This window comes from Piliocolobus tephrosceles, chromosome 6 (assembly GCF_002776525.5).
Source record: "Piliocolobus tephrosceles isolate RC106 chromosome 6, ASM277652v3, whole genome shotgun sequence".
NCBI lineage: Eukaryota > Metazoa > Chordata > Mammalia > Primates > Cercopithecidae > Piliocolobus > Piliocolobus tephrosceles.
Window position 1 is genome coordinate 92,452,389 of NC_045439.1, and position 27,917 is coordinate 92,480,305.

The following is a 27,917-nucleotide window of genomic DNA, read 5'->3' on the forward strand; positions in this document are numbered from 1 at the left end:
AAATGAGAAAATGAACACAGAGTGGTGACTCAACAGGGGTGACTCAACACTCTGCTAGGAATTCAGTCTGATAAACACCAAAAGCTGATTCTGGCTTCACTGTTGTACTGAACATTCATCTTCTCAGAAAACAAAGGACAAATGCCACTCCAAATGAATAATGTAGAAGAGATGGCAATCTGGGGAGAAAACAGGTGTTCCCATTATTTTGGGAGGAAATACATGTTCCCATTATCTTGAAAGAAAGGATAGGCACAGACCTATGCGGGCCCTGGACTTCAGAAAGGATCATTTTGGCCGGGTGTGGTGGCTCATGCCTGTAATCCCAGCACTTTGGGAGGCCGAGATGGGCAGATCACTTGAGGCCAGGAGTTCGAGACCAGCCTGGCCAAACAGCAAAACCCCATCTCTACTAAAAATACAAAAAAAAAAAAAAAAAAAAAAAAAAAAATTAGCTGGGCGTGGTGGTGCATGCCTGTAATCCCAGCTACTCGGAGGCCAAGTCAGAAGAATTGCTTGAACCTGGGAGAAGAAGGCTGCAGTGAGCCGAGATCGCACCACTGCAGTGCAGCTGGGGCAACAGAGGACAGGAAAAAAAGAAAAAAAGGAAAGATCATTTCAAACACAGAAAAAAAAAATACAACTAATACACACCATGACACCATGGGTTCTAGGATAACAGACCCTAAAATAAAATTCCTTTGCAGAGTAATAAGAGAGTCTAAAAGAAATCAATCACGAATGATTACAATGACAGAAAAAGGAAGAAAGCCCCTCCCCAACCCGTACATTAAGAGGACACGCACAGTAGACGGAAGAAGAGGATACCAACTCAGGTGGATCAGTAGCATGTCCAAGATGCTCAAAATCAGAACAAGCTGAGTGTATGTACCAAAGTAAAAGAGCTAAAGACAGTGCAAAAAGCTTTTTCCAATACAGGTTGAATATCTCTTCTCCAAAATGAGTGGGACCAGAAGTGTTTTAGATTTTTCATTGTTTTAGATTTTGGTATATTTGCATTATATACTGTTTGAGCATCTCAAATTAAAAAGTTCAGGCTGGGCCCGGTGGCTTACACCTGTAATTCCAGCACTTTGGGAGGCTGAGACGGGCAGATCATGAGGTCAGGAGTTCGAGACCAACCTGTCCACCATAGTGAAATGCCGTCTCTACTAAAACTACAAAAATTAGCCCGGTGTAGTGGCACACGTGTGTAGTCTCAGCTATTCAGGAGGCTGAGGTGGTAGAATTGCTTGAACCCAGGAGGTGGAGGTTGCAGTGAGCCGAGACCATGCCATTGCACTCCAGGCTGGGTGACAGAGTGAGACACCATCTCAGGAAAAAAAAAAAAAAAAAAAAAGTTTCAAATTTTAGATCATTTGGGATTTTGGATTTTCACATTTGGGATTCTCAACCTATATTTTCAAAATAAGGAGACATGTCTTGTGTACAACTTACAGAAACTAGAATCATGTTACAGAGGATAGCAAGAAAACAGGGGTTCACAATACCTATGTTACCTATCATTCTCTTAAGTAAGGAGAATGGTGAACAAACTACAGCAAGGGGAACAAGCTGAAGTGGGAGAACACTGAAGTTCAGGACAGCTCAGAAGTTGATGACTAAGTACTTAGCCTTCTTAAATGAGTTCAAGTCTCCAGGACCAGAATTATATCTCACAATGTTAAGAGAATCTGCCCTTTTGAGAAATTAGAAATAGTAAGGTAGGTACCAGACTACAGGAAAAAGGTAAATAATGACTAAACTTTTTGAGGATATAAACACTGGGTTCCGTAAATTGCAGACTAGAAAGCCATGTGCTATTTTTCTGTAGCATTTTAAGAAGCATTATAGGCATTTGTTCATGTTTATACAAGTATGAGGTAAATCTTGGGAGACAACATGGACTTTCTAATACAAAACATTAACCTAACCTTTTTTTTTTTTTTCTAATATGATTGGTAAGCTGATAATTTACCAATTATCAGGGACTGCTGAAGATGTAAAGGACCTTAACTTCATCAAAACATTTGATTTTCTACCTGAGTTTTATTTCTCATCAGACAAGGACACATGAAAAAAATGAATAAGAAATCAATGTGTTAAGATGGCGATGATGTGACTTCTTTTTCTTGCCATTAAAATTTTTCTCCCGCTTACTGTTATAACGTGAATTATGTTATATAACTTAAGAAAAAAATTAAGTATATAGACTCAGTACTTACACATAAAATATAGGAGTTCATACAACTACATAATTTCTACAGTCTAGTCAATTACCAAAAATTTGATTCTGCTCTTTGGGGAACAGAATGGGAAAACATAACTTTTTTTTTTTTTTAAAGAAATGGGATTGATTTGACTTCTCACATGAATTAATGAGAAGATGTAATATTAAATTTCATTAAAAGAAGAATGTTGTATTTCACGTAGGAGGTAACAGTGTAGACACAGACGTGTTCTCTACTGGTTGGAGGGTATGTGAGGTGCTGTGTTCAAATACAGTTGCTTTAAGAGGGATGCTGATCCAATAAATTATGTCCAAAAGACAACAACTGAAATGGTGAAAGGATACAGAAATCATAACAGAAAAATAGGTGAAGGATTTGGAGAGTTTTTCTCCTGGATATAAAACTAGAAAACTAATGATTTCCTTCAAATACATAGAAGTGTTATTGCATGGAAGACAGATGAATGGTAGTACAGATGATTGGAAAGTAACAGGTGACGGATATTTTGCTCAATATAGGAAAAAACACCATTAAATCATGAAGCTGGCTGTGCACTGCCCATCAACAGAAGTATTCAAATAGTGGTATAAGCATTTGTCTGGGTAGGAGAGACTGGAGAAAAGCTCTTAGGTCTTCTTCAAAGATGTGAGGGATTAAGATTTCTTGATTTTTAACTCTTACTTCCGCCTTCTTAAATTAAGAAAATTCTCAATGAAAATGAAAAATAGTATCTGAGAATAGTCTAGATTGGTGTTTCCCAAACAAATCTACAGATTCCATAGCTGTTAATACGAATGCTGTATTCAAATAAGGTTGAGAAGCACTGTATATGACATGCCGTATTTGGAGATTTGATTCACAATGCACACTGGCCTTAACCCAGCTGTTTTTCAAATGCTGCTACTGATGCTCAGTTAGTCTCACAAAAACCTTAATGTGATGCAAGCCTAAATTTCTTCTGAAAAAAAAAAAAAAAGCTTAAATTTCTGCTTTCAGGAATTAATCAGCAAAAGAACCTTCCTAAAAAGAATGTGATTAACCACATATTGACTCAAAGGGCCTCAGGGTTAGAGGAAACTTAATAATTTGGCCGACTCTCTCATCCAGGGCTCAATCCTCCTTTATATTCTTTTCACTACTGAAACAGTTCCATGATCTTGAGAGAATAAGAGAACTACTGTGTGCCAGGTGCTGTTCTGGGAACTGTATTTTAAAAAATTGTGTTATTTTAATCTTCACAATCTGTATGATTATCCTCTTCATTATAGGTAAAGAAAGTCTCAGTGAACTAATATCAGTCAAAAGTCCAAAGAGCCACTAAGTGCCAGGGCTTCACATCTCCTGAGATCTTAAAGGCTGCTTCTCCCAAAGAGAAAAAAATCAGGAATAGGATTTGATATAATGGTTAGTAGTGACTAAAGCCCCAAATAATTTTCTTTTTCAGAAAGAACCCAGAATTCACAAAAACCCCTTTTTGTTATGAGTACAAGAATGTTGCCTTATTCTTTGATCATTTTCAGAACAACTTTGGTTACCCAGACTGATATGCTTATTTGCTTGAGATAAAATGCGGCACAGGTTTGGATGGTAACACATACGAGCAGTTTAAACTTCATTTAGCAGACCTCTCATTACAGAAAGGATTCTATTTGTTGCAAAAGAAAAGATCTTTAGTAGTCAGGTTTTTCCCCTCTCAAGATTTTAATATTTATGACATCTGGCTTTCAAAGATCTTACTTCGTTAGTAAATCAGAAGATGGTATAGCTTCTGCAAAACACACTAAATGAATGTAAGATTTTTGGGTCTGCCGGGTGCAGTGGCTCATGCTTATAATCCCAGCACTTTGGGAAGCCAAAGTGGGTGGATCGCTTGAACTCAGGAGTTCGAGATCAACCTGGGCAACGTTGTGAAACTCTATCTCTACAAAACATACAAAAAACTTAGCTGCACATGGTGGTGTGTGCCTGTAGTCACAACTACTTGAGAGACTGAGGTGAGAGGACTGCTTGAGCCTGGTAGGCAGAGGCTGCAGTGAGCGGAGGTTGTGCCACTGCACTCCAGCTGCGGTGACAGAATGAGACCTTGTCTCAAAAACAAGATTTTGAGTCTAGGAGACTTCACTGTTATTCAGGGCATTTCTTACTATCTTTACCTTTTTTTCCTTACCAAGAACATCACCGGTGGCCATGATGTCACATGTGTACATGGCTGCCATGAGGCGCTGAGGTTTCACTTGCAGTGCATAGCGACATGCTTCTTTCATAGTGGCAATTAGCTGTCCTGAGATAGGTCCATAGCAGTCAGTGAGTGGAGATTCTCCTTTCTGGGATGTCCTCTTCTCAAAGGCCTCAGAGCAGCCATCTTGTAGCTCTTGGTTTTCATTTCCACCAGAACAGGTTTCATTTTCCTCCTGTCCCTCTTTTGCCAGATCACTTGCTCCTTGTTCCTCAAATTTACTTAGGTCCCATTTTTCCAGAATAAAACAGACACCCATGAGAGGCTCCTCACACATGGGGCCAGAGAGGGTTGCCAGTTGGAAGCCACTCACAATGCTATTGCCCAAATCTCGGTATCTACTGGCTTCTTTTGAAGCTTTGGCAGCTGGACCTGTCCATATTGAGTTCTGAAAGTCTTCACTTTTATTGACTAGTATGTTGGGCCCACATTTTCTTGGGCCAAATGACCAGATTTGGTCAACAATGTTCCTCCATCTTCTCCCTGTTAGGTGTTGCTCTAGTTTTCCTTTGAATTCCCAAATTTTCTCTTGGGTCTTCTGATGAATGACCTGAGTATTTTCACCCTCATTCAAAGAGGATGTCAACTGCTCCATAGAACGAATCAAATCACTATTTTCCTCAAGAATCTGGGTGACTTCTTCTGGAAGGGGCATGGCTCGAACACTGAGCGTGGCAAGTTTATTGGGAGTTGTTATGGTGATTAGTCCAACAGAGTCAACTTGGATTCCTTCAGGGATTTTGTTTTGATCTTCTTTCATTTGGTGTATGACTGCAACTTTTTGCTGTTTGCCTATTTCTTCATTGACCATGTCAACTTTTGGGGGTTTTGTGATTGTTTCTCTGAATGGAATAATAGGTTCAGATACACTGATATGAATCTTTGCAAACCTACAGACAAATTCAAGAGAAATAACAGAAGGTTAAAATCAAAACAGCATCAAAGCTCCTGTGCAGAAATTATTACACAGTGGAGATTCTGTAAAAACATAGGAACATAAAAATTATCTTACTATGAAAGATCTGCAATTTACATTATATCACAATTCAAAAACTGCTTTCTTTCTGGTTGAAAAGACTACTTCTAATGGGAATATACCTCCAGGGAAATCCTTGCATGTACTGGAATTTCACTCTTTTTTTTTTTTTTTTTAATTTTCAAGATATATAAACTACCCCTTTAGATAAGAAAGTTTTGAGCAGAAAATAAACATTTTAATATATGAAATATGAATTCTTTAAAACAGTATTTGCCAATCTAAGAGTGTGGACAAGAAAAGCTCAATGATTAAAACTCTAAATAGACATAGAATCACAGAACCTCAGGATAGCTAGTCAAATCTTCACAATGTATTTGGTTTTGATAACGAGGCTTATAGCAAGGCTAGCATGATCCATGAGTTTGTCTAGAGCAGCACTTTCCAAAAGAACTTTCTGCAATGGTAGAAATGTTCTATATGTTTACTGTGATTGCTGAGCCCTTGAAATGTGTCCAGTACAACTGAATAAATTTTTAATTTTATTTAAATTTAAAAAGGCATATATAGCTACTAAGCATTTGAAATGTGGCTTGTATGATTGAAGAACTATATTTTTAATTGTATTTGATTTTAAACAGCTGTATGTGGGTAGTAGCTACTCTTCTGGACATCATAGCTCTTGAGCCCCAGTCTGCCATCAAGTTCAGAAAGTCCCTTTTTCCACATATCAAGTTTGATACTGTTGTATATTGCATATTTACAGTCTTGTTAAATATTCACAGGGTATACAAGATAGACTGGACATTGTATGTTTTTAAAACTACTTTGATATTCAAACCTGACAAACACAGTATATATATTCTGTAGTTCAATCTTACCTAAGAATTCAGATATAAAATCTAAGATAAAATAACAAAAACTAAGGATATGCAGGTGTATGCATTAAAAAAACTTATTATGTATGAGGCACTGTGTTAAGTGTTTTACATGTAGTATTTCTTTAGTAGGCACTAGTACTATCTAATTTTGTAGAAGAGGAAACCAGATAAGAAATATTAAGTAACTTCTCCAAATAGCCTGTAAGTGGAGAAGCTAGGATTCAAATTTAGGTCTGACTTCAGAATCCACACTCTCGGTCATTATGCCATACTGAAAAATGGAGTTAGTTACACAGTACGTTAAAGGAATAATTTACTACAACACTATAAAGTTTGTATTATAGGTTATATGAAAATTAATTTGTATTAGAAGATCTGTTAAAATAATACCACATTAAAAATGTCAAATAATCTATGTAGCCACTTTTAAATATGCTGAATTGGCATTTAATAAGATTTAATACCTATTCTTGATTTTAAGAAAAAAGCCACTTAAAAATCTTAGGAATAGGAAAATATTTCTAAAATTATCATTACATAGGGAAAATATGCTCATATACTTAGAACACTCAAGAAAATCAACTGCAAAAAAAAAAAAAAAGAAAATCAACTGCAAAGCTACTGAAACTACGAGAGAGTACACATCTACGACACTGCCCTCTTATTCCTGTAACATAGTCAAAAAAGCTATGAGCTACTTTAGTTGTTCTAATTCCTGAAGCTCCCAAGAAGTCTCCTGTAGTAACCATTTATAGGATTAATTAAAACCACTCCAAGCTGTAGAAGGAAGTGTGCGATGGTTGCCACGCTTACAAAGCACTTCAGGACCAAAGGTTCTTTAAGTCCTAGCAATGCAGAGCCTCTGATTACACTAAAAAAAGTGCAGTAGGCTCAGGCTACATCATGGCAATTTCCTGTGGCTTCCTGCTCTGATTATTACTACCTTGAGATCTGGATGCTAAGAATTCTGACAGTTTCTCTGGCCTGGAGACAACAAATAGTCTCCTTGTCTCCCATTCCTGGACATAGTCTATTCCTGAAAAAGTGTGTAGAAGTTGAAAAAGATTATATACTACCAAAAGGTAGGCTCTGTCCTATGAGAACTAAAAAAATTCTATAACATTATACACATATACACATTCTTAATGTATGCATAATTATGAAATGTAATAGTCATACAGAACAGTGCACAAAACAAAAATCTACTTATCTATGATAACTTACCTCAAAGTGAACACCCATGTAAACTACACGGTATAGTCAAGAAACAGAACATTCTTAGCCCTCAGAGGGCCCCAGGCTGCCTTTTCCCAATGCCATGAAGTATGAAGGTAACTGCTACCCTGATTTTTATTGTAATATCCTCCCTTTCTTTTTTTTTTTTTTAATCACCTAAACATGTAACCCCTTATACTCCACAGTTCGGTTTCGACTGTGTTTCTTTTTGTTCTTTTTTTAAAACAGGGTCTCACTGTGTCACCCAGGCTGAAGTGCAGTGGTGTGATTATAGTTCACTGCAGCCTCGAACACCTGGGCTTAAGCAATCCTCTTGCCTCAGCTTCCCGAGTAGCTGCACCACCTGCCCTGCCTGAATAATTTATTTTTATTTTTTTTAGAGATGAGGTCTTGCTATATTATCCAACCTGGTGCACTACGTTTTGAACTTCATATAAATACAAACAAATACTTTTTGGGGGAAGTGAAGTGGCTTCTTTTGCTCAACATTATATTGTGAGATTCACCTATGTTTTATATACTTGTTGTTTTGTTCACAGAGATCATTCTATAGAACTCCATTGGATGAACATGTCTTTATTTATTTATTTATGTATTTAAATGTTTGAGTTGTTTCCAACTTTCGGCTACTAAAATTTTATTGCTATGAGGCCAGGTAAGGTGGCTCATGCCTATAATCCCAGCACTTTGGGAGGCCAAGGTGGGTGGATCACTTGAGGTCAGGAGTTTGAGACCAGCCTGGTCAAGATGCTGAAACACTATCTCTACTAAAAACACAAAAAATAGCTGGGCGTGGTGGCGCACACCTGTAGTCCCAGCTACTCAGGAGGCTGAGGCAGGATAATTGCTTGAGCCCAGGAAGTGGAAGTTGTAGTAAGCTGAGAGCGCACCACTGCATTCCAGCCTGAGCGACGTGAGTGTCTTTTCTCAAAAAAAAAAAAAAAAAAAAAAAAATTGTTGCTATGAGTATTCTTGATGCACACTTGCCTAGCTCTGTGTTGTGTATATATAGAGTACAAATGGGAGATTTGCCAAGCCACAGGAAGTGCCTATCTCTCATCTTAGCAGATCATACCAAATCATATTCCAAAATAGTTGTACCAACTGATATTCCCACTAGTTGCGTAGGTGAATTCTTGTTGTTCCACATCTTTGCCACCACTTGATAACATCACTTAAAAAATATTTAACCACTCTAGTGGGTATGCAGAAGTATCTCACTTTGATTTTGAATAAGTTGAATAGTTTTTCATGTTTATTGGCCTTTGGAAGCCTCTGTTATGAAGTAGCTCTTCAAGTCTTTGTACAGTTTTTCTATTGGATTGCTGCCCTTCTCATTTATTTGTAGGAATTCCTTCTATATTGGGGATATAAGTCTCTTGTCTGTTATAAGTGGTACAAAGGTCTTCTCTAACCCTGTGGTCAGCCTCCTTATTATCTTAATAGTGTCTTTTGATGATCAAGCTTTTCCTTTGTCATTGGTGCTTTTAATATGCTATTAAAAAGCTTTTTGCTACCCTGAGGTCTTGAAGATATTCTCTTATACTATCTTCTAAACACTTCACGGTTTTGCTTTTTACATTTTAACCAAGAATCCACCTGAAATAAATTTCTGAGTACATTATGAGGTAGGGGTCTAGTTTCTGGCATCTGGTAGAAGCTTCTACAGAATCCCACATAAATGCTGCAGCAGTTATTCTTTTTTTTTTTTTGAGACGGAGTCTTGCTCTGTTGCCAGGCTGGAGCGCAGGGGCAAGGTCTCAGCTCACCACAATCTCCACCTCCCGGGTCAAGTGATTTTCCTGCCTCAGCCTCCTGAGTAGCTGGGATTACAGGTGCACGCCACCACACTCAGCTAATTTTTGTATTTTTAGTAGAGACAGTGTTTCACCAGGATGGTCTTGATCTCCTGACCTCGTGATCTGTCCACCTCGGCCTCCTAAAGTGCTGGGATTACAGGTGTGAGCCACTGCGCCCGGCCAGCAGCAGTTATTCTTATTCTATTATTAGTGCCAGGTGTTGTTGTATAGTTACTACTGCCACCAATTTTACTGTGGTATAAAGATTAAGTGAGATAAATAGTGCTTAACACAGTGACTTATATAATATTTAATATATAATTATATCAATCATTTATAATTATTTTAGTTATGATTATGATTATAGTCCCAGAAATTTTAAAAACAAAAGGAAGGAAAGCAATTACAGGGTAATTTATAATTTTTTCTAGTAGTAAGCATAGAAATGTATATTAATTGTGAATATCTTTCATTTGTCTTCAAGACTGATGAAATTTTAAAAAAATGATAAACTACGCAAAGTTGCAAAAGTTTGAGAAAATAGGCACTTTCCAATATTTATTGCTAGTTATAATGTAAATTAGCACAGCCTTTCTTGAGGAAAATATGGATCATAACCCTTAAAAATATGCATACTTTTTGAGTTAACTATACTTCCAGAAGTTTATCTTAACCAAATAATCAGAACTGTGTATACAGATATTTGTGTATATTTTAATATGCACAGAACAGTGTGGATTTATGAATCTGAATGTAATGGTGGTTATTTCTGCAGAGTAACTGAATGATTCTGTTCCTTCTTCTGTATTTTCTTAATTTTTGCAATAAACATACATTATCTTTGGAACAAAGAGGAAAAATGCCTGTTATAAAAATTTGGGATGCCCATTTTGTAACACATATTGTCTTTATAGAAAAATACAAAGATTTCCAGAAGGTTTACATTGTAAAGACCACATCAATAAGAGAAGAAGTCTATGCTAATTACATAGCCAACATTTACAAAATAATATTTTGTTTTGTTGTCGTGGTATTTTGTGTTTTGTGTACATGCTTAAAGTAAAATACATATACAGAAAAACATTTTATGACTTAAGCTAAAAATGCAAAATTATTCAAGTGTAGGCAGTGAATGCCAGGTTTCAGTTATTAAAAATTAAGTCTACAATCGAATAACTGTTCACATCTGAATTCAAGGTATTTCATTTTTCTCCAAAAATAAGCCATAGTCTAAGTTCAACTGGTTTAGGAAACACTAAAACATCCCACTGATTGAGAGCTATCATTTCTCCATCACTATCATTTTCACCTAACCTTTCTTTTAAGTCATCCAGGCATCGCTGAAGGTGGACTTCTCCTGCTGTGACTAAAACGTGCTCTCCCGTTTCCTGAATTAAAATCTGGACACAGGGATCAGCCTGGTTTAACAGTTTCATTCCTTTTACGAGCTGAGGCATTTCACCTAGGTTAACAAAATGAAATAGATTAAATATGATACAAGAACTAACACAATTCAAAGACAATAGTTCTGGCTACTCAAGGGAAAATTACATTGAAATAAACTCTTAAAACAACAATTTATTTTTCTTCCAGATAGTGCAGTGACATGAAGAAAACTACCTTCTAGTAATTTTTTTGTACAGATAGCAAACATGACACATCTGCAAGCTTATCATCAAGACTCCCAAAGCTCATCTATATTACTTCTTCAAATACTCTGCAGATATAAGCTACCATCTTTCTACTTGTGAATTCACGTAAATCTTGTAACAAATGTACACATTATATACCTAGAAAATAAACAAGAGTATTTCTTCAAACATCACCTATAAAATCGACAAATAAGCAACAGAAACATTTAATATAATATTCAAGAAACTGTACCAGAGCCTCATATTAAAAATAATTATTTGTGAAACTGCTCGATAGAACTTGGGTTTTAGAATACCCTAACTAGCTACTTTACCTAGTGAGCTAAAGGCATCTTCTGCATTGCATTCTGCATGTGTTTTTCACATATCATTACTTTTACCCTATAGTTCCTGGGAGTTGAGAGTAGGGATGGGGACTGTGACCTACATCTTGGGTTTAGCTACTTTTTCACCCCCTTTCCACATACCCAACTGCTACTGCTCCCTCAAGGCAGGTCCAAGGAAGTCTCCTGCAATGGCCTTAGCAGAAACTTTGGTCTTGAAGACACTTTTATGCAGTCTTGTTTCAGTTCTACATTTGAAGAAAAGACTTAGCAATTCCTCAATGCTTGGTTTTCAGCATGCCAAACAGACAAAATCACAGGAACTTTCTGCAATGCAATGATTTTCAACATGCCTTATAAAAGTTGATTAACTGGGAGCAGGAATATTAGAATTTCTATACCTATTTATTTTTGAAATAAAGTTCTAATAATAACTAACGTTTCACAGCACTAACAATGTGCCAGACAAGCAATTTACATATATGAGCTCATTAACGATTAGGTGGTATGATTATTGTTCTCATTTTATAGATGAGAAAACAGGTATAGAGAAACTAATAAACTTGTGTTCAAGGTCCCAGACTAACTAAGTGGCAGAACCTGGTTTAGAAGCTGGGGCAGCCAGCCACAGAGCTCATGCTCAGCACCCTTATAGGTCAGGTGATCAAAAGCCACATATGGAATGCACAGAATTCCAAGGGAAGACGGGAAGTAGGATTTCACCATGTCCAGGGTTGACAGAGGCACCTTCATTTGTTCCTTCTTGGCATACTGTAATTTTCTTTTGCCTAATTAAGTGGATTTACAGATATTATCTAGTGTTAACTAAGCCTTCACAGAATTTTAAACCTGGCTTAAAAGGATTCCTGCAAAGATATCACTGACAATACTATAATACTAATAACACAAGCACATGGGAATAATAAAAAAAGAAATGGCAAGGCTTTTTGTCAGCTCTCCATCAAACAAATTATAAAGTAAAAACAATGGCTACCACCAAGATGAGATCCCAACAAATATTTTTGAAAAAATATATATACACTTAAATTTGTCTCTTCAAGGTAAAATAAAGGTAACAGTTTAACAATAAGAAAAGTTTTTTTTTTTTTTTCCAAAAGAAATTTAAAACATGGAGACAACATTTAGAAATTAGGTGTTTGAAAATGTTGCCGCTGACAGTCATTTGGTTGCTGAAGATAACATAAATACTTCATGTATAATGTATAAAAATCTCTTAAAATTTGGAGGGTGATTTTCTTAACCTGTTCTTAAAATCACCAAATAGATAGTTCAATAAAGATATAAGAATTAACAAAGCTTCCAAGTAGTATAAGAAAAATGGACTGCCATCAGGAAAACTAGATAGTCACTATCTACATTTTACCAAAACCTTTTAATAATTGGGAAAATAGGAATCTAAAATGGATACCGTGATTTAGTAAAGGAAGCCAATGAATTCATTCTTCCCTTTGGACTATGTAACTTTGTGAGGTGGCTTTTCCAGTGATAATGATCATTAAAATCAAGTGTTTTAACAAATGGAACCTAGAAGCTGACCTTGGAATGGCTATATCATGAAGTGTTCAGGCAAGACCTTCAAAAAGAAGAAAGCATTATTGTGGTAGCCAGCCTCCAAGATGGCTCCAATCATCCTTGCCTCCTGATATTCACATTCCTGTGCAGGTCTCTCCAACTGTGAACCATGGCTGGTCTGTGTGACCAACAGAAGAACACTGTGGAAAGGATGATGTGTGATTCCCAAGGCTAGTTCACAAAAGGCATTATAGCTTCTGCCTTAGTGTTTTGGAATGCTGGCTGCAGCCAATCACCATGCTATGCTGCAGGACACTCAAACAGTCATGTGGAGAGGAAGTAAGGTCCCCAGCCAGTACCAACTTGTGAGCCCATGTTTGGAAGTACAGTTAAACCTTCAGATGGCTACTGCCCAAGGTGATGTATGACTACCACTACTTGAGAGACACAATGCCGAACCCTTCCAAATTCCAGACCAAGGGAACTGTGAAAAATAAGTGTTGTTTCAAGCCACTAAATTTTGAAGTAATATGTTACATAGTATTAGATAACTAAAATAATTATAAGCCATAATCACAAATAAATACTATATATACTTATATGTACATACTGTATGTATCTTCATCAAATACAAATACAATTAGGTATTTGATTTTTCAACTCAATTTTTAAATAATTTCTATTTTGTGCTTCATAATGTATATAAAACATTAGCACAAAAATTCATCTATCTATATAAGCATAGGTGTCAAAAATTTTTTTTAACTAATATAGATAAAGGATAAAACAATTCCAGAAACAAATTACTCTGATCTCAGATAAACAGGATTTCTTGGATTCCCACAAATGAAGATCCAACATTGTTTCTGAGGCAGAGATCTGTATCCTGACTTCACTGTTTCCTAACTTATGGCCTTGGGCAAATTAATTTAACTTCTCTAAGCTTCAGTTTTCCTCATGTGAAGATGAGAATAAAACGAGTATCCTAATGAACAGGGCTTTTGGGAGGATTAAATGAAATAATCAATGTAAAATCCTTGGTACAGTGTGTGGAATACAGTAAGGATCAATTATAATGAAGAAAATAATAATTGCTTTGGAACATTTGTAGTTCTCTGTGTTGAGTTTGTAGTTGACCTGTGGGCATGAAGTAGAGGGTGGCTGCCATGACATTTTGATCCCCACTTGGGAAATTAGAGAAAGAAAAGTGGAAGAACAAATACTCACGATTTGCTTCTCTCCAAAAGAAAAGAAGCAAATTGTTGTCTTCTGGATTAACCTAGTTGTCACAAAAAAAAAAAAAAAAAAAAAGACAGGACCTGGGGATATGTGGTCTATTCAAGAAAAACAATGGATGTGTCCAGTGCCTCTCAGAGGCAGTATTACTGGAAAGTCTTATAAGAGAGTGAAATATCCCAATAGTCGTCAGACATATAACCTATGAATAAAGGGGTCACTGACCCAAAATAAGGATGACATAAGTTACTAGGGCAAAGAGTAAACAGACAATAAATACCCTCTGAAAGCTCATAGGAACAAGGAAGGGAAGTTTCCCCAGACATTCTGAATGTAAAATAACATGTGGAAAATGTGAAAATACCAAGAAGGCAAAATAAAGAGTACAAAGTTCAGACACTGAAAAATCAAATGGGGTGCTTCAGTAACACAGTCAATAAATGCATGGTAAATCCAGTAAAAACAATATACTTAATGGGAAAAAATAGCAATACTCCTTTTAAAATTATGAAGAAAATTATGTGCCCCTTCTAAACATTTTAGTTTATTTTTCACAAAGTTCAGATAAATTTAATGAAAACACACATGAGGAAGCACACTTTGGCCTCCAAACTGATAATCCTCAATAATTCTATTTATTAGACTATCTCATTTATGGAAAGGAAAGGAACTTAATCTTACTATGAGTCAGCTTTAGGACAGGAAATACACTAGATACTAGAACACTTCATCTCATGTAGCCAGTCCTTCAAAGAAGCTGGTTCTTTAGAGTTGGGCTTTTACTTAGCTTCCATAACAGATACCACAGACTAGCACATAACCATAACAAAGGGTTTTAAAAATTATAAATTTCTATTATTAAAATATCACATCTTAGGCCAGGCACAGTGGCTCACACCTGTAATCCCAGCACTCTAAGAGGCTGAGGTGAGAGGACTGCTTAAGCTCAGGAGTTTAGGATCAGTCTGGGTGACATGGGGAGAACCCATCTACAAATAATAAAAAAAATTAGCTGGGCATGGTGACAAGTGTCTGTGGTCCCAGCTACTTGGGAGGCTGAGGCAGGAGGATTGCGTGAGCCCAGGAGGTCAAGGTTGCAGTGAGCTGTGACTGTGATTGAGCCACTGCACTCCAGCCTGGGTGACAGTGAGACCTTGTCTCAAAATAAATAAATAAACAAACAAGTAAAATTATGGCTTAAATTATTATTGTTTCTTATTTGTAAAATGTATGTGCAAATGTAATACAGAAAAACTAAGTAAGAAAGAGGATACGAATAAATAGTAGAAACATTTAAGAATAAGCCATGGTTGCCAGACTCAAATATGACAACTTAAATAAAACTGAGCTTTCTTGTATGTATTTTGAAGGATTGAACACAGTAGACAGTGGTTAAAGCCAGCCTAGTGAGTAGAATAAAAGAACAAAACACGAAAGGCCAGGATCTGGACAAGCCTAAAAGAAGAAGCATGTTTTACATAGACTGGGATAAATCCATGCAGCAACCAAGGCACTGTGTCAGTCCACAGTGATGGGCCACAAAAAATTCCTATCTCGAGGTTGAAGGCAGATAGCTATTTACTAGGGCTGGCCCCAAAGGTCTGAGGTCCAGTCCTCCAACTATCTGCCCTGGGGATCCAGGGATCCTTAATGGCTAGGGGTATGTCTTAGAATTTGAGAGAGCGATGAGTTCAGAAGGCTTAGCTCTGGGGAGAGGAGGGATACATATGTTCAGGAGCAATGAGGCCATTATATACCTCAACAGAAAACTACCATTTTACCATTTGTTCTTTGGTTTCCTTAAAGCACGGTCTGGAGATTCTTCACTGACAATCACTAGCACTGGAATAGCAAAGTCACAGTGATTTAGGATTAGTGATAGTCAAGGGATGTGAAATACAAAAGTGCAAAAGGATTGACCAGGTAAATACTATAAGCCAAAGACTAAGGAGTTGTTGTTATATGGTCAGGCATATGCGAATGTCAGGTGGCCAGCAGGAAAACTGCAGAAAATGGTTTCTAAACAGATGGGAAATTCTCAGTGTCCAGATAATCTGTCAAACCTAAAAGGAACAGGCAAATGATGGATTCTGACCCAAGGAGCTTGAGATAAGATTCCAGCTAAGAAGAAGTCACCTAAAACATGAGCTTTGGCTGGGCACAGTGGCTCATGCCTTTAATCCTAGCACTTTGGGAGCCCAAGGCAGGCGGATCACCTGAGGTCAGGAGTTCAAGACCAGCCTGGCCAACTTGGTGAAACCCCATCTCTACTAAAAATACAAAAATTAGCCAGGCGTGGTGGTGGATGCCTATAATCCCAGCTATTCAGGAGGCTGAGGCAGGTGAATCGCTTGAACCAAGGTATTAGAGGTGGCATCGAGATCACATCAGTGCACTCCAGCCTGGGCAACAGAGTGAGACTCCACCTCAAAAACTAAACTGAACTAAACTAAACTAAACAAAACAAAACATGAGCTTTGCTAAGCTACAATCCTATGCCAGGGTTGTGGAGGATGTAGAGATGTCCCTGTCTTTGCCATTAAGAAGACGCAGTCTCCCTGGACAGCAAAGGTACCTGTAACCATGGCATGTTCCTAAGACAGAGGTTAGATGCCCTTTGAAGAGTTGCTTCTACTATACACCTCAATGAAAATTCATTATATACTGCTGAAACAAGTCATGAGGAATCAAATACTAAATACATGCTACGCTTTAAAAGAATAATAAACATATGCTTTTAAAAACAAGGTTATCTTACTTGGATGTTTTGGTTCAACAGCAACTCTCACAATAGGAGTGGCTTCAAAGTTGAGTGGTATAAATGGTGGGCAGGATGGCAGGCTACACAGTGTTGCAGATTTCAGCACAAAATCTTGAAGGCCTCCTATTCCTGTAGGAAGAAAAGATCCATGCGGTCAATAAAGGATGATAAACTCTGAATTTATGTTAGAAAAACAGCAGCATCAACCCAGTATATGTGTCACAGAGCCAAATGCTTCCAAAATGTTGCAAGAAATGAGGCAGACCTGCACGGTTTTTTGGGGTTTTTTTTTTTTGTTTTGTTTTGTTTTGTTTTTGTACACCTGGATACCATTTGATTGCTGTCAAAATACAGAAATTCTGCCTTTTGTTTCCCACATGTACAAATCTTATTACATCAGATTGGGCTAATGCATACCTACTCCGACCACAGAAATGATCACTTCCAGACATATTTGTCTGAAAACACTGATTATTTCTAACACTTACTTGGTTTTAAAAAATATATTAATTTGATGAAGAAGATGGGTCTCTACTGAAATAATCTTTTGCCAAATCCATTTGCATGAGTAAAGGGAATTCAGAAACTTAGAATGTGATGTTGCTACGTAGTATGTTACCCTAAGCCACCCTCCATACTTCCCCTATTTTAGAAGAGAATCCTAGTCAACCCCTTCCCCCTGCCATACACTCACTTCAGGCTTTTGGCTGATGATTGCATGAGACTCTGAAGGTTGCATATTTGTCTTTGAGCAGATGGAAGCAAAAAGAATGTCTTAGAAAGAGTGATAAGGGGCCAGATGCAGTGGCTCACACCTGTAATACTAGCACTTTGAAAGACTGAGGCAGGCGGATCATGAGGTTAGGAGATCAAGACCATCCTGGCTAACACAGTGAAATCCCGTCATTACTAAAAATACAAAAAATTAGCCGGGCACAGTGGCGGGCGCCTGTAGTCCCAGCTACTTGGGAGGCTGAGGCAGGAGAATTGCTTGAACCTGGAAGGTGGCGGTTGCAGTGAGCTGAGATAGTGCCACTGCACTCCACCTAGGCGACACAGCGAGACTCCGTCTCAAAAAAAAAATAAAGAAAAAAAAGAGTGATAAAGAGGTATACTGTATCTCATACCCAGAGTATGAGTAGACAACATTTTAGAACAAATTAAGAAACACATACAGAGGGCCAATGCAGTGGCTCATGCCTGTAATCCCAGCATTTTGGGAGGTCGAGGAGGATCACTTGAGGTCAGGAGTTCTAGACCAGCCTGGGCAACACAGTGAGACGTCTCTCTACAAAAAATTTAAAATTTAGCCAGGCATGGGGGTGCACACCTTTTTATAGTCCCAGCCACTTGAGAGGCTGAGGTTGGAGGATTGCTTGAGCACAGGAATTCAAGACTGGGTGACAGACTGAGACCCTATCAAAAAGGACAGTAAAGTATAGGACAGGAGAAAGAGAGAGAGAGAGAGAACGAGTGAGCGAGAGAGAGAGGGGAGAACACACACACACACACACACAGGCCATTTTTGTGCTTTTGGGTTGAAGAAAGGAAACAAAGAAAACCACTTTGCTGCCTTTAGTTGACCAATTGATGTAAAGGTACAGGGCAATGGGAGGCCACCCAATCACACATCCAGGCTGGTGGAGGGGAACTGAAGCAGAGGCTTCAGGTACACAAACTTGGAGGATAATTTAGATGTTTTTTGTTGTCTGTCCACACAATATGGAAACCTCCCTCTTAACATCCACCTGAACACCTACCCTCTGACATCCACCAGAATTTACCACCTCACTACATTAACACATAGCTCCAACTTTAAGAAAATTTTCCTTGCATTATTCTAAAATCTGTCTTTCCCCATCTCCACACATCGTTCTTAGTTCAATTCTCCAAAGGTTCACAGAAAACGTGCTGCTTCTGCTTTCACAAACTACCTTTTGGATTTTGAAAGCATTTGTCCGATCCTTTTAACTCTCTTCTGCCTCACATTAAATATCAGTAGCTCCTTTAACTATTCAGCACAGGACATGATTTACAGACCTTTTGTGTGCATGGGATCCTCTTCAAACTAAAGTTTCCAGGATGTTAAATTCCTCCTGTGCCTCCAGTGTACTTCTTTGGTCAAAGTCTAAATTTCTTATTATTGTACCTCCTAGCTCAGCACACATAGTGATACCTAGCTATAGCTTCTTGTTTACATCTCCCATTGGTACAATGATGTAGCAGATCTGGGTCTGTCCACGTTTCCACTAAGTCTGCTAGAAATAACATCTCCCAAGAGGCTAAGGGTTTAGGAAAACCCCATAGTAAATATTCCCTTTCAAACCTCATCCATCCTGCTTCTGACCTCTGACCAGCATGCATTTCCTTACTGCACACAGAGCACGTGGTTTCAATGAAAAGATAAATGCTGGTCTTTCCTCCGTATTGCCAGGTATGCAGACTGCAGATAGATGGTCAGTATATTTTAAACACTGTCTTTTTGAACTTCTGGTTTACATTTGCTGTTCCAATTACCGAATCTACTCTTGCTATTTAGATATGCCCAGATTTGCTAACGTGAATACAATTCTCCCAAAAAACAAAAAGTCAAGACCACAATGTTCATAGCTAATATTAGAATTTATGGAAAAAGCAATGCTCCAAAGATAGTAAAAACTTCACTACCTGTACTACATGTCAACATTTTTACTTATTTTTAAATATAATTTTAAAACCTAGGACAGGGAGGACCATTAAGATGATCTAGATGAATCACTATAAAGTGACTTTAAAATCCCTTTTGAGAATTTCTTGATTTGCTATCAATTATTAACTGCACAACTTGTTCTATACACAAAATGCAGTCTGAAGCAACTTTTTGTTTTTAAAAATAACATCAGCAAGTACAATCTTGAAAAAAGACATTATACCCACAATCCCACCATTCTAATATTGCCACTATTTTCTTTTTATATTTCTCTTTATTGTCTTCTTTATTGTCACACATAATTTACAGTATTGTAATAACCATAAATTTCTTATCCTTTTTTCTAATTAAATCATGTGATTTTCACTTCAGTCACTTTAGTGAAAATTATAACAATTAGGGACAAAGAATTCCTTCACAGAAAGCACATTTGCTAAAGCATTTTTCAACTGGAATTGGGGGATAGAAGTATGTTCCCTCCGGGTAATCATTTCAGAATTCCCAGGGTAGGAAGAGTGACAGCATGAGGGAATAAAATCCAAAATTAGTGTGCCATTGATTTGTTTTTAGTCACTATATTTATTTTCACATTTCATGGATTATAGAGGGCACCAGTATTTTTTTGTTTATCAAAAAAGTACATGTAATTTACAAGAAATAAAAGAGAAAGCAGGTTGAGGAACATGGAGCTAAAGCAATTTACTAGATGCCAAGAATTCTAGTTTTTATAGAAACACCAGTACTTTTGTCTGATTGAAGATAAATTATCAAACCCAAGCCCTTTATGATCCTGATTTTCCTCTATACAACAAATAAAATTAAATAAATTGGCATGTGAACTCTATGTTACAGACTGGAATGACAACTGAGTACATAGGTCCTTGTTAGACTGTACACTATACCCTTCAAATTCCTCATAATAAAAAACCAGTATTTTGTAAAGACTGTTAAGTCAAATTTTTTTTTTTTTTATAGGCTGTCCCTAATGTTTCCCTTTAAAAAGAATTCCAGAAACAAATATTACAGAGAGTATCTTTTATGATATGAGACTGAAAAAAATTGTGTGGGGCTTGAGAGATGAATTCACCTTCTGTTGAAAACTTTTTTTTGTATTCTTAACAACACCCTGTTGCACAGGTTTAATCAATCTAGGATGAGGTTACACTGGCAAGCAGGAAGATGGTAAAACCAATAGTGAATACTAACACTGCTTTCTGGGGGTGAGCCTGTTAGCTGTCTGGATAGGGAACAGAACTACCCTCTTCAGGCAAATTTGGATTTGTAAAGTGCTCTTTCATTGCATTGTTACAATTTAATTCTAACATTATTAGAATTTTAAAAATTTGTGGGAAAAAACATTAAAATATGGTATCTTAATCACCAAAGTTTTATTTCAAACTGACTTTAACATTCTTCACCCAAGAACCATCAACCTGCTCCTATTAACCTGTTTAGGCTGGAATTAATGGATCTCTTTAAACCTTTGCAGTAAATGCAAGTCATATGTCATGAACATCCATACAGCCTCATGCCTGTGAGAGAAATGAACATCACTTTGGAAGAGAGATGAGGATTTTTTTAAAGTACAAGTTCCCCAGGTAGTGGGAATCTAGAGAACCCTTAGTTTTGAAAGACCATCTTCTGCTCTAGGCCCCTTTGCATTTGGATACCAAAGCAGCCCATATCCTCTGTTTCCAGTTTTATGCCTTGGTTCTGTATCTTTCATCAAAACTCAGATTCTGTGCTCTTTGACTCAACTACAAAGAATAACAGGGAATCCACATGCTTTATAACTGTTGTCACCCTTTTCCAAGCCTGTTTGGCCAGTATCTCCAAAGTGGATCAGTATTGCTTAGCTAAGGTTTTCAGAAGATGGGTCAAGTCTGTCCATCATGCTAAACAAGTCCATTAAACCAACTGCCCTTTAACTTCTTGGTGTTATAATAGGTCCTTGGGAAAAATCTTGCAACAATGACATCACTATGTCACAAATTTTTTTTTCTTCTCGTAGGAACAGACTGAGCTAATACTTTTTTGTCTGTCTGTTTTTGAGACGGAGTCTCGCTCTGTTGCCCAGACTGGAATGCTTGTGGTGTGATGTCAGCTCACTGCAACCTCCGGCTCCCGGGTTCCAGTGATTCTCCCACCTCAGCCTCCAGAGTAGCTGGGATTACAGGCACGCACCACCACACCTGGCTAATTTTTTGCATTTTTAGTAGAGATGGGGTTTCACCATGTTGGCCAGGCTGGTCTCGAACTCCTGACTTCAAGTGATCCACCCTCCTTGGCCTCCCAGAGTGCTGGGATTACAGGTGTACTAATAGTTCTTACACATACTACTTCAAGATCTGTGGGCCCTTTTCTCAGAAGAGAAACTACACAGGAAATGAGAAGAAAAAGTAACACCTAAAGAACCAAAACTCTTTTTTTCCTAGAGATATGCTGGCTTACTATCTTTGTATTTGAGAAGAGGTAGAAACTTGCCCCTCAGTGTCCTGAACAAGTTAAGAGTTTTATAACTGTGTCACTGTAAGGTCCCAATTTATGTCCCAAGAAGGGATCCTGAGACAGTCAGACCACCATCATTCTATTAGGTACAGACTGACCTGATGGAGATTGGTTCTCACCAAGGGAATAACATGGTTTTCAGTGTGGGGGTATAGAATTGAAATAGTGGAAGAAATTCCATCTGGGGCTTGGAAGCAAAGTAGAATGCCTGAGTGGGGCCTGGTATTTTATCATCTCTTGGTGTGTCCTAATAGGACAAAAAGAATCTACAGAGCATCTACCCAAAAAGGATCTACCCACACTCACAACTATATGATTTTCTTGGTGAGAATGAAGCTCCAAGTGGGTCAGTCTGTTTCTAATAGAATGGTGGTGGTCTGGCTTTCTTATGATCCTTTCTTGGAGCATAAATTGGGATCTTAAAGAGGAATTAGAGAGACCTGAGGTAGAACTGCCAAGTCTTGGTGGTTTGTTAGGAGCTCAGAAGAAGGGACAAGAAGGAAACAAGAATAAAATCCAGATTCCTGGCATGGACAGCGAGACAGATAAATTACTAGTTCAAAGCAGTTGTCTATTCTTCTTTCAGGTTTATAATTTTTATTATTTATATTAGTTTTTATGTAATAAACATTTGAACTCTTTCACATTTCTTTCTCCAGCCTATAGTTTCCCTTTATATTTTGCTTCTACTTTTTTCTCTATAGTAACTTTTTGAGCTTTTTCCATTTGGTGTCTAATGGAACTGTGCTTTCAAATAATTGATAAACAGTTATTCAACTTTCAGGAAGCTGTGCTTTCAAATAATTGATAAACAGTTATTCAACTTTCTGTTAGTCTTTCAATGAGTTCAGTTTTAAGGGCAAGGACCAAAATGGGCACTTCATAGGTTCCTCAATGAATGAGTGCACATGAGCACAGCTGCCATCTTCACAGAATTTAAAATCTGGTGAGGGACAAAGGCAAATAAACAGCTAATTACGACACAATGTGACACATCTTATAATAGGAAAAGTACACTTTTTGTTCATGTGAAGACAGAAACTGAAAAGGTTATGGGCCTCCTGGAGAAACTGGCATTCAGGAGTATGGAAATAACCAAACAGAGGACATGGGAAGGAGTGATGAGGTGTGGAAAGGGCACCACTAGATGTCCAAGTGAGAAACCAAGGTCATTATTGACAGCTGCAGGGTGGAGCATTAAGGTACAAGTGAAAAGACTTTTCCATCCCATTCATTTTCTTTTCTTTAGTCAACATGCATTCTTGTTATGTTCGATTTGGAATCCAAGGAACTTGAATGTTATAAGGTTCTAATCTTCTGCAATAAATGCAAGTAGTGGCAGTGGTGGTTATAACAGTCAGAGTAGCAGTGGTTTTATTCATAGATTTGTTAATCAGATTTAAGAGTTCTTTTGGAGTATGATATAAACTGCATATTTAATTTTTTTATATATTGTTAACTATAAGGAAAATTATAATAATTTTCTTTATGAAGCACAAATTCATATTCAGGATCAGATCCATTTATGAGTTTTGTATCCTGTCCCATTTACCTAAATTTATATTTTATATAGTAACACATGGTTTTAAGTGATACTCCTTTAACATGTGCTGCATTCCAATTGAAATGATTTAAATAAATGGGGGAAACACACAAGATTCAGCAAGTCAGAAGCACAAAATGCTTAATATAGTTGAAAACAATGCTGGAAATTTGTTTTAAGACAAAAAGAAAAGGGGAAGAAGAGATACAGCTTTACACAACCACGAAATCATAACTGAATTCCTTCTGCCTTTAAACCCTAAATATTTTCAAATAAAATCAGGAAACAGAGTCACTTCTGGAAGAAATGGCAACTTCAGCACAGGTATACAAATGGTCCTGATTGAAATGATCAAAGAAAGAGAAAACTAAAGAAAACCTGAATGAGTAGGTGAAACTAGAGAAGGGCACCTTGAACTGTACGCTATTTTTGTTAGTCATGGATCAGATTAAAGGAAAATATTAAGGGTCAGTTCATAACTCTCTTTTTGAGCAAATGGCACAACCTCAGGGGATAAAAATACATAGGCAGTGTAGTGACAGTGGTCTGTTAGACAACAGATCAATGGAAAAAAATGAAGAGCCCAGAAAAAGACCAACACGTGTGGGAATGACGAAGGGGCAACAGTGGCAGACAGGTAGGATTATTCGGTAAACAGCATTGAAACAATTAGCCAATGCAATGGAAAAAATGATATAATTGCATCTGTGTCATACACCATCTAGAAAAAGAAATTTCATATAGATCAAAGACCTAAATGTGAAACATAAAACCTGAAAGCACAAATCATATGATACCATAAGACTGAAGATTTGTAAGACTCACTATATTCTTTAAAAAACTTCAAAATAAAAGATACCAAACAAACATGGGAACAACACATGCTGTGGACTACTAGAGAGTGGGGAGGGAGGTTGGTTAAAAAACTACGTATCAGGTACTATGCTCACTACCAGAGTGATGGAATCCGTACTCCAAACCTCAGTATCATGCAATACTCTCATGTAACAAATCTGCACACATACCTCCTGCATCTAAAATAAGAGTTGAAATTTATACACACACACACACACACATCCTGCAAAGATAAAAGCTGCAAAGTAAGAGATGCTTTCAATGTCTAAAGGAGACAAAAAATTGTAAGTATATAAAGAACTAGTACAAATCAATGAAAAAAAGCAACCCAATAGGAATCTAGGCAAAGAATATAAATAAATAGTACAAGAAAAGACATTAAAAGAAAAGAAAGCCTCAGTCAAAAAACATTAAAAAAAAGAATCTCATTGATAATAAGGTAAACGCAAATCAAAACCAGATACTATTTCACACCAATACAACTGGTATGAGTCTGAAGAAACCATGTGTTGGCAAGTATATGCAGAAAAAGTAGGTCTTGCGCACTGTAGATGAGAACAAAGATTGTTACAACTATGACGGAGAATAAGCTGCAATGTTCATTAAAGTATGACTAGACTATTCAACTCACCAAGGTGATTTCTAGTTGTATATCCCAGAGCAGTGTTGAGAACAGGCACAATTGTGTACCAACAGCACACCATCCACAGCCATACAACCCCTCTCTAGGTGATTTAGTGAGTGACTGGTGGGGGCGTTTCTGATTGGGGCCTACTACTGGCAGTTAGTGAGCAGGGGTCAGTGCTTTGCATGTGTGAAAATGTCCTCCCGTACAAAGAATTACCCTCTTTGTATAGCTTTTGAATATTCTGCTGGAAAAATCTGTTCACAATAATCTGAGTTTAAATCTAATTCAATTTTAATAACAGAATTTTCTGTAGTTTAATATACACCGAATTTTCAGAAATGGAATTACCACATAAATCAAAGGAAGAATGAACTTGTTCTGAAAACAAGGTGTTCACCATTTTATCGACAGCCACTCATGGTGTATGAGTCATCAATACCATACATCTGTATCAAGCTAAATCTGTGACTGTCACAGAAACATGGTGACTACAAACATCTGACTTAACTCATGTAGTCCAACTGGAACATTTATATACTAAAATGCACATTATTTTACTGTAAATCACCTCCCTTTTATTTATCCCTTAAAAGTACTATACTGATATTTTTGAAATTATGCAGGCAGGCAGATTATTTGATCTTTGAATTTCATTTCTGGGTAGTAAAAGTGATGTCAGAATATTTGTTATGAAAAGAAAGTGGAGTTTGACAGGGTTAAGAAGTACCCCCTAGAAAAACTCATCTATGTGCACAAGGAAAAAAATGTTCAAAGGTATTCACTGTAATGCACCTGTCATAGCAAAAAACTGAAAGCACCCTTCAATATCCACCAAGAGAAGATTGAAAATATAAATTATAATGAATTCATACAATGGAATCAACATAGAAAAAAATCTGTAAAACATAAAACAGTACAATAATGGCAAGTTACAGAAGGTCATGAAAAATATGATACTATTATGGAAAGTTTAAACATTAAAAAAATATTGCTGACAGACACCTACTGAAATTACAAATAAGTTCTAAAGCACTGGGAGAGAAAATTACACAGCAAGTTTAAAGAAGTGGTATGGCTGGGGAATCTGGGAGTTATTGATGGGATAAGGAAAGGGACTTAGCTAACATTTAATCAGGTATAAAGAGAGTTGTACAATTACAGAAAAACATTAAAATTAGTTGAGTCTGGATGGCAGGTACATGAATGTTCATTATATTATTTATTGTCTGAAATACTTTACAATTTTAAAAAGTTAATGATTGTTACATTCAGCTCCTGGTTTTTATCTTTTTCTTTATTCCTGTAATTTGCAAATATTCTATAATTAACTTATGTTTGTAAAAAAGTATCTTTCCTCTTTTAAAATGTGTGTACTTTAAAATTACAACTTTAAATGCATACATAAAATATGTAAGAAAAAAATATATGCATAGAAAATAAGCTGGAGGATATATTCCAAAATATCAATAGTGGCTATGTCTGGATAGTGGGGTTAAAGATCATTTTCATTTTACTTTTTCTATATTTAAACAAATGGTCACACCAAATGTACTATTTTTATGATGATAAAAATATTTTTTCTTTCTTTTTAAAAAATACATTTAGGCCAGGCACGATGGCTCATGCCTGTAATCCCAGCACTTTGGGAGGCTGAGGCAGGTGGATCACGAGGTCAGGAGATCGAGACCATCCTGATCAACACGGCGAAACATTGTCTCTACTAAAAATACAAAAAACTAGCTGGGCAGGGTGGCAGGTGCCGGTAGTCCCAGCTACTTGAGAGGCTGAGGCAGAAGAATGGCGTGAACCCAGGAGGCAAGACTTTGCAGTGAGCCAAGATCGTGCGACTGCACTCCAGCCTGGGCGACAGAGTGAGACTCTGTCTCAAAAAAAAAAAAAGAAAAAAAAGTACATTTACGTCAGGGTAGAGCACGAACCCAGTTCCTGACTACCACAAATTATGCAGTCGAGTTTCCCACATTTGGGGAAATCGCAGGGGATCAGCACACCTGGAGTGTACTGAATAAGCCTCACCCTGGGAAACCACCTTTGTGATTTTGGTATCTCCCCTACCAAGTAAGTATCTATGATGATTTAAAAAAAAAAAAAGCTTAAAAATAACCAGAAGTTAAAAAAAAAAAATAGGCTTTTTGTTACTTCTGTGCCTTGAATGCTCACATTGTTTGATGAACCTGGGATTATACTGTAAATGGATTACATTTGCATTAATCAATTTAGATCCTAGAAACTGAAACTGTGGTCTCACCTCTGGATTGCCAGACTTGGATTTCATGGTGCCTCGTGTCCACAGAGGGAGTCTTGGATTCCTATCTGATAGGGAAGTGGAATGTTTCTTGCTGTTAACCAAGGTCCTGAGAGTAAGGAGTCTTAGCCTTCAGTTTAAGAAGGCTGTGTTGAACCTTAGTCCCACTGCCAAACTCTAATCTCCAGATCTACTCACAGGCCACCATGGAATTAGATGTGGGCCTGCATCACCCCATGCCACCCCTGTGTCCTTTACCATCTGTAATGATCACTTTTCCAAAGGTTAATATTTTCTACAAAGTCAATTCAGGAATTATGGAATTTGGAGGGTCCTGTAGAATCTTACAGTCTAGTACACTGTGATTTCCTTGAGGGCAGGCTCTAAACAGTTGCTGCAAGAATATGTCATATATCTTCTGTGCTTTTTAGATTTACTTCAATAAGTGTCTAGTAATGACTTATATTTATAAACTCATGCTGTGCACCACGGGGGAGACAGAGATCAAGGCAGAGATCCCACATTCTATTTTCTCACATTTTCTTATTGTAAGTGCTCCTGAAGCAT

The 27,917-nt window shown here is 37.3% G+C and overlaps 1 protein-coding gene and 1 non-coding gene across 2 annotated transcripts in view; both read right to left on the reverse strand.

Moving 5' to 3' along the window:
• EFL1 (elongation factor like GTPase 1) overlaps positions 1 to 27,917 on the reverse strand; it is a 93,466-nt gene that overhangs the window by 17,367 nt on the left and 48,182 nt on the right. The window contains exons 6-8 of the mRNA XM_026448055.1: positions 16,862 to 16,993; positions 10,674 to 10,821; positions 4,399 to 5,357 (exon numbers count right to left, since the gene is read on the reverse strand). Coding sequence (XP_026303840.1) covers positions 4,399 to 5,357; positions 10,674 to 10,821; positions 16,862 to 16,993 — 1,239 coding nt within the window. The remainder of the gene's footprint in view (positions 1 to 4,398; positions 5,358 to 10,673; positions 10,822 to 16,861; positions 16,994 to 27,917) is intronic.
• Positions 27,007 to 27,171, reverse strand: LOC111527209. The gene has a single exon (XR_002726588.1). It is a non-coding gene; the product is annotated as a U1 spliceosomal RNA (small nuclear RNA).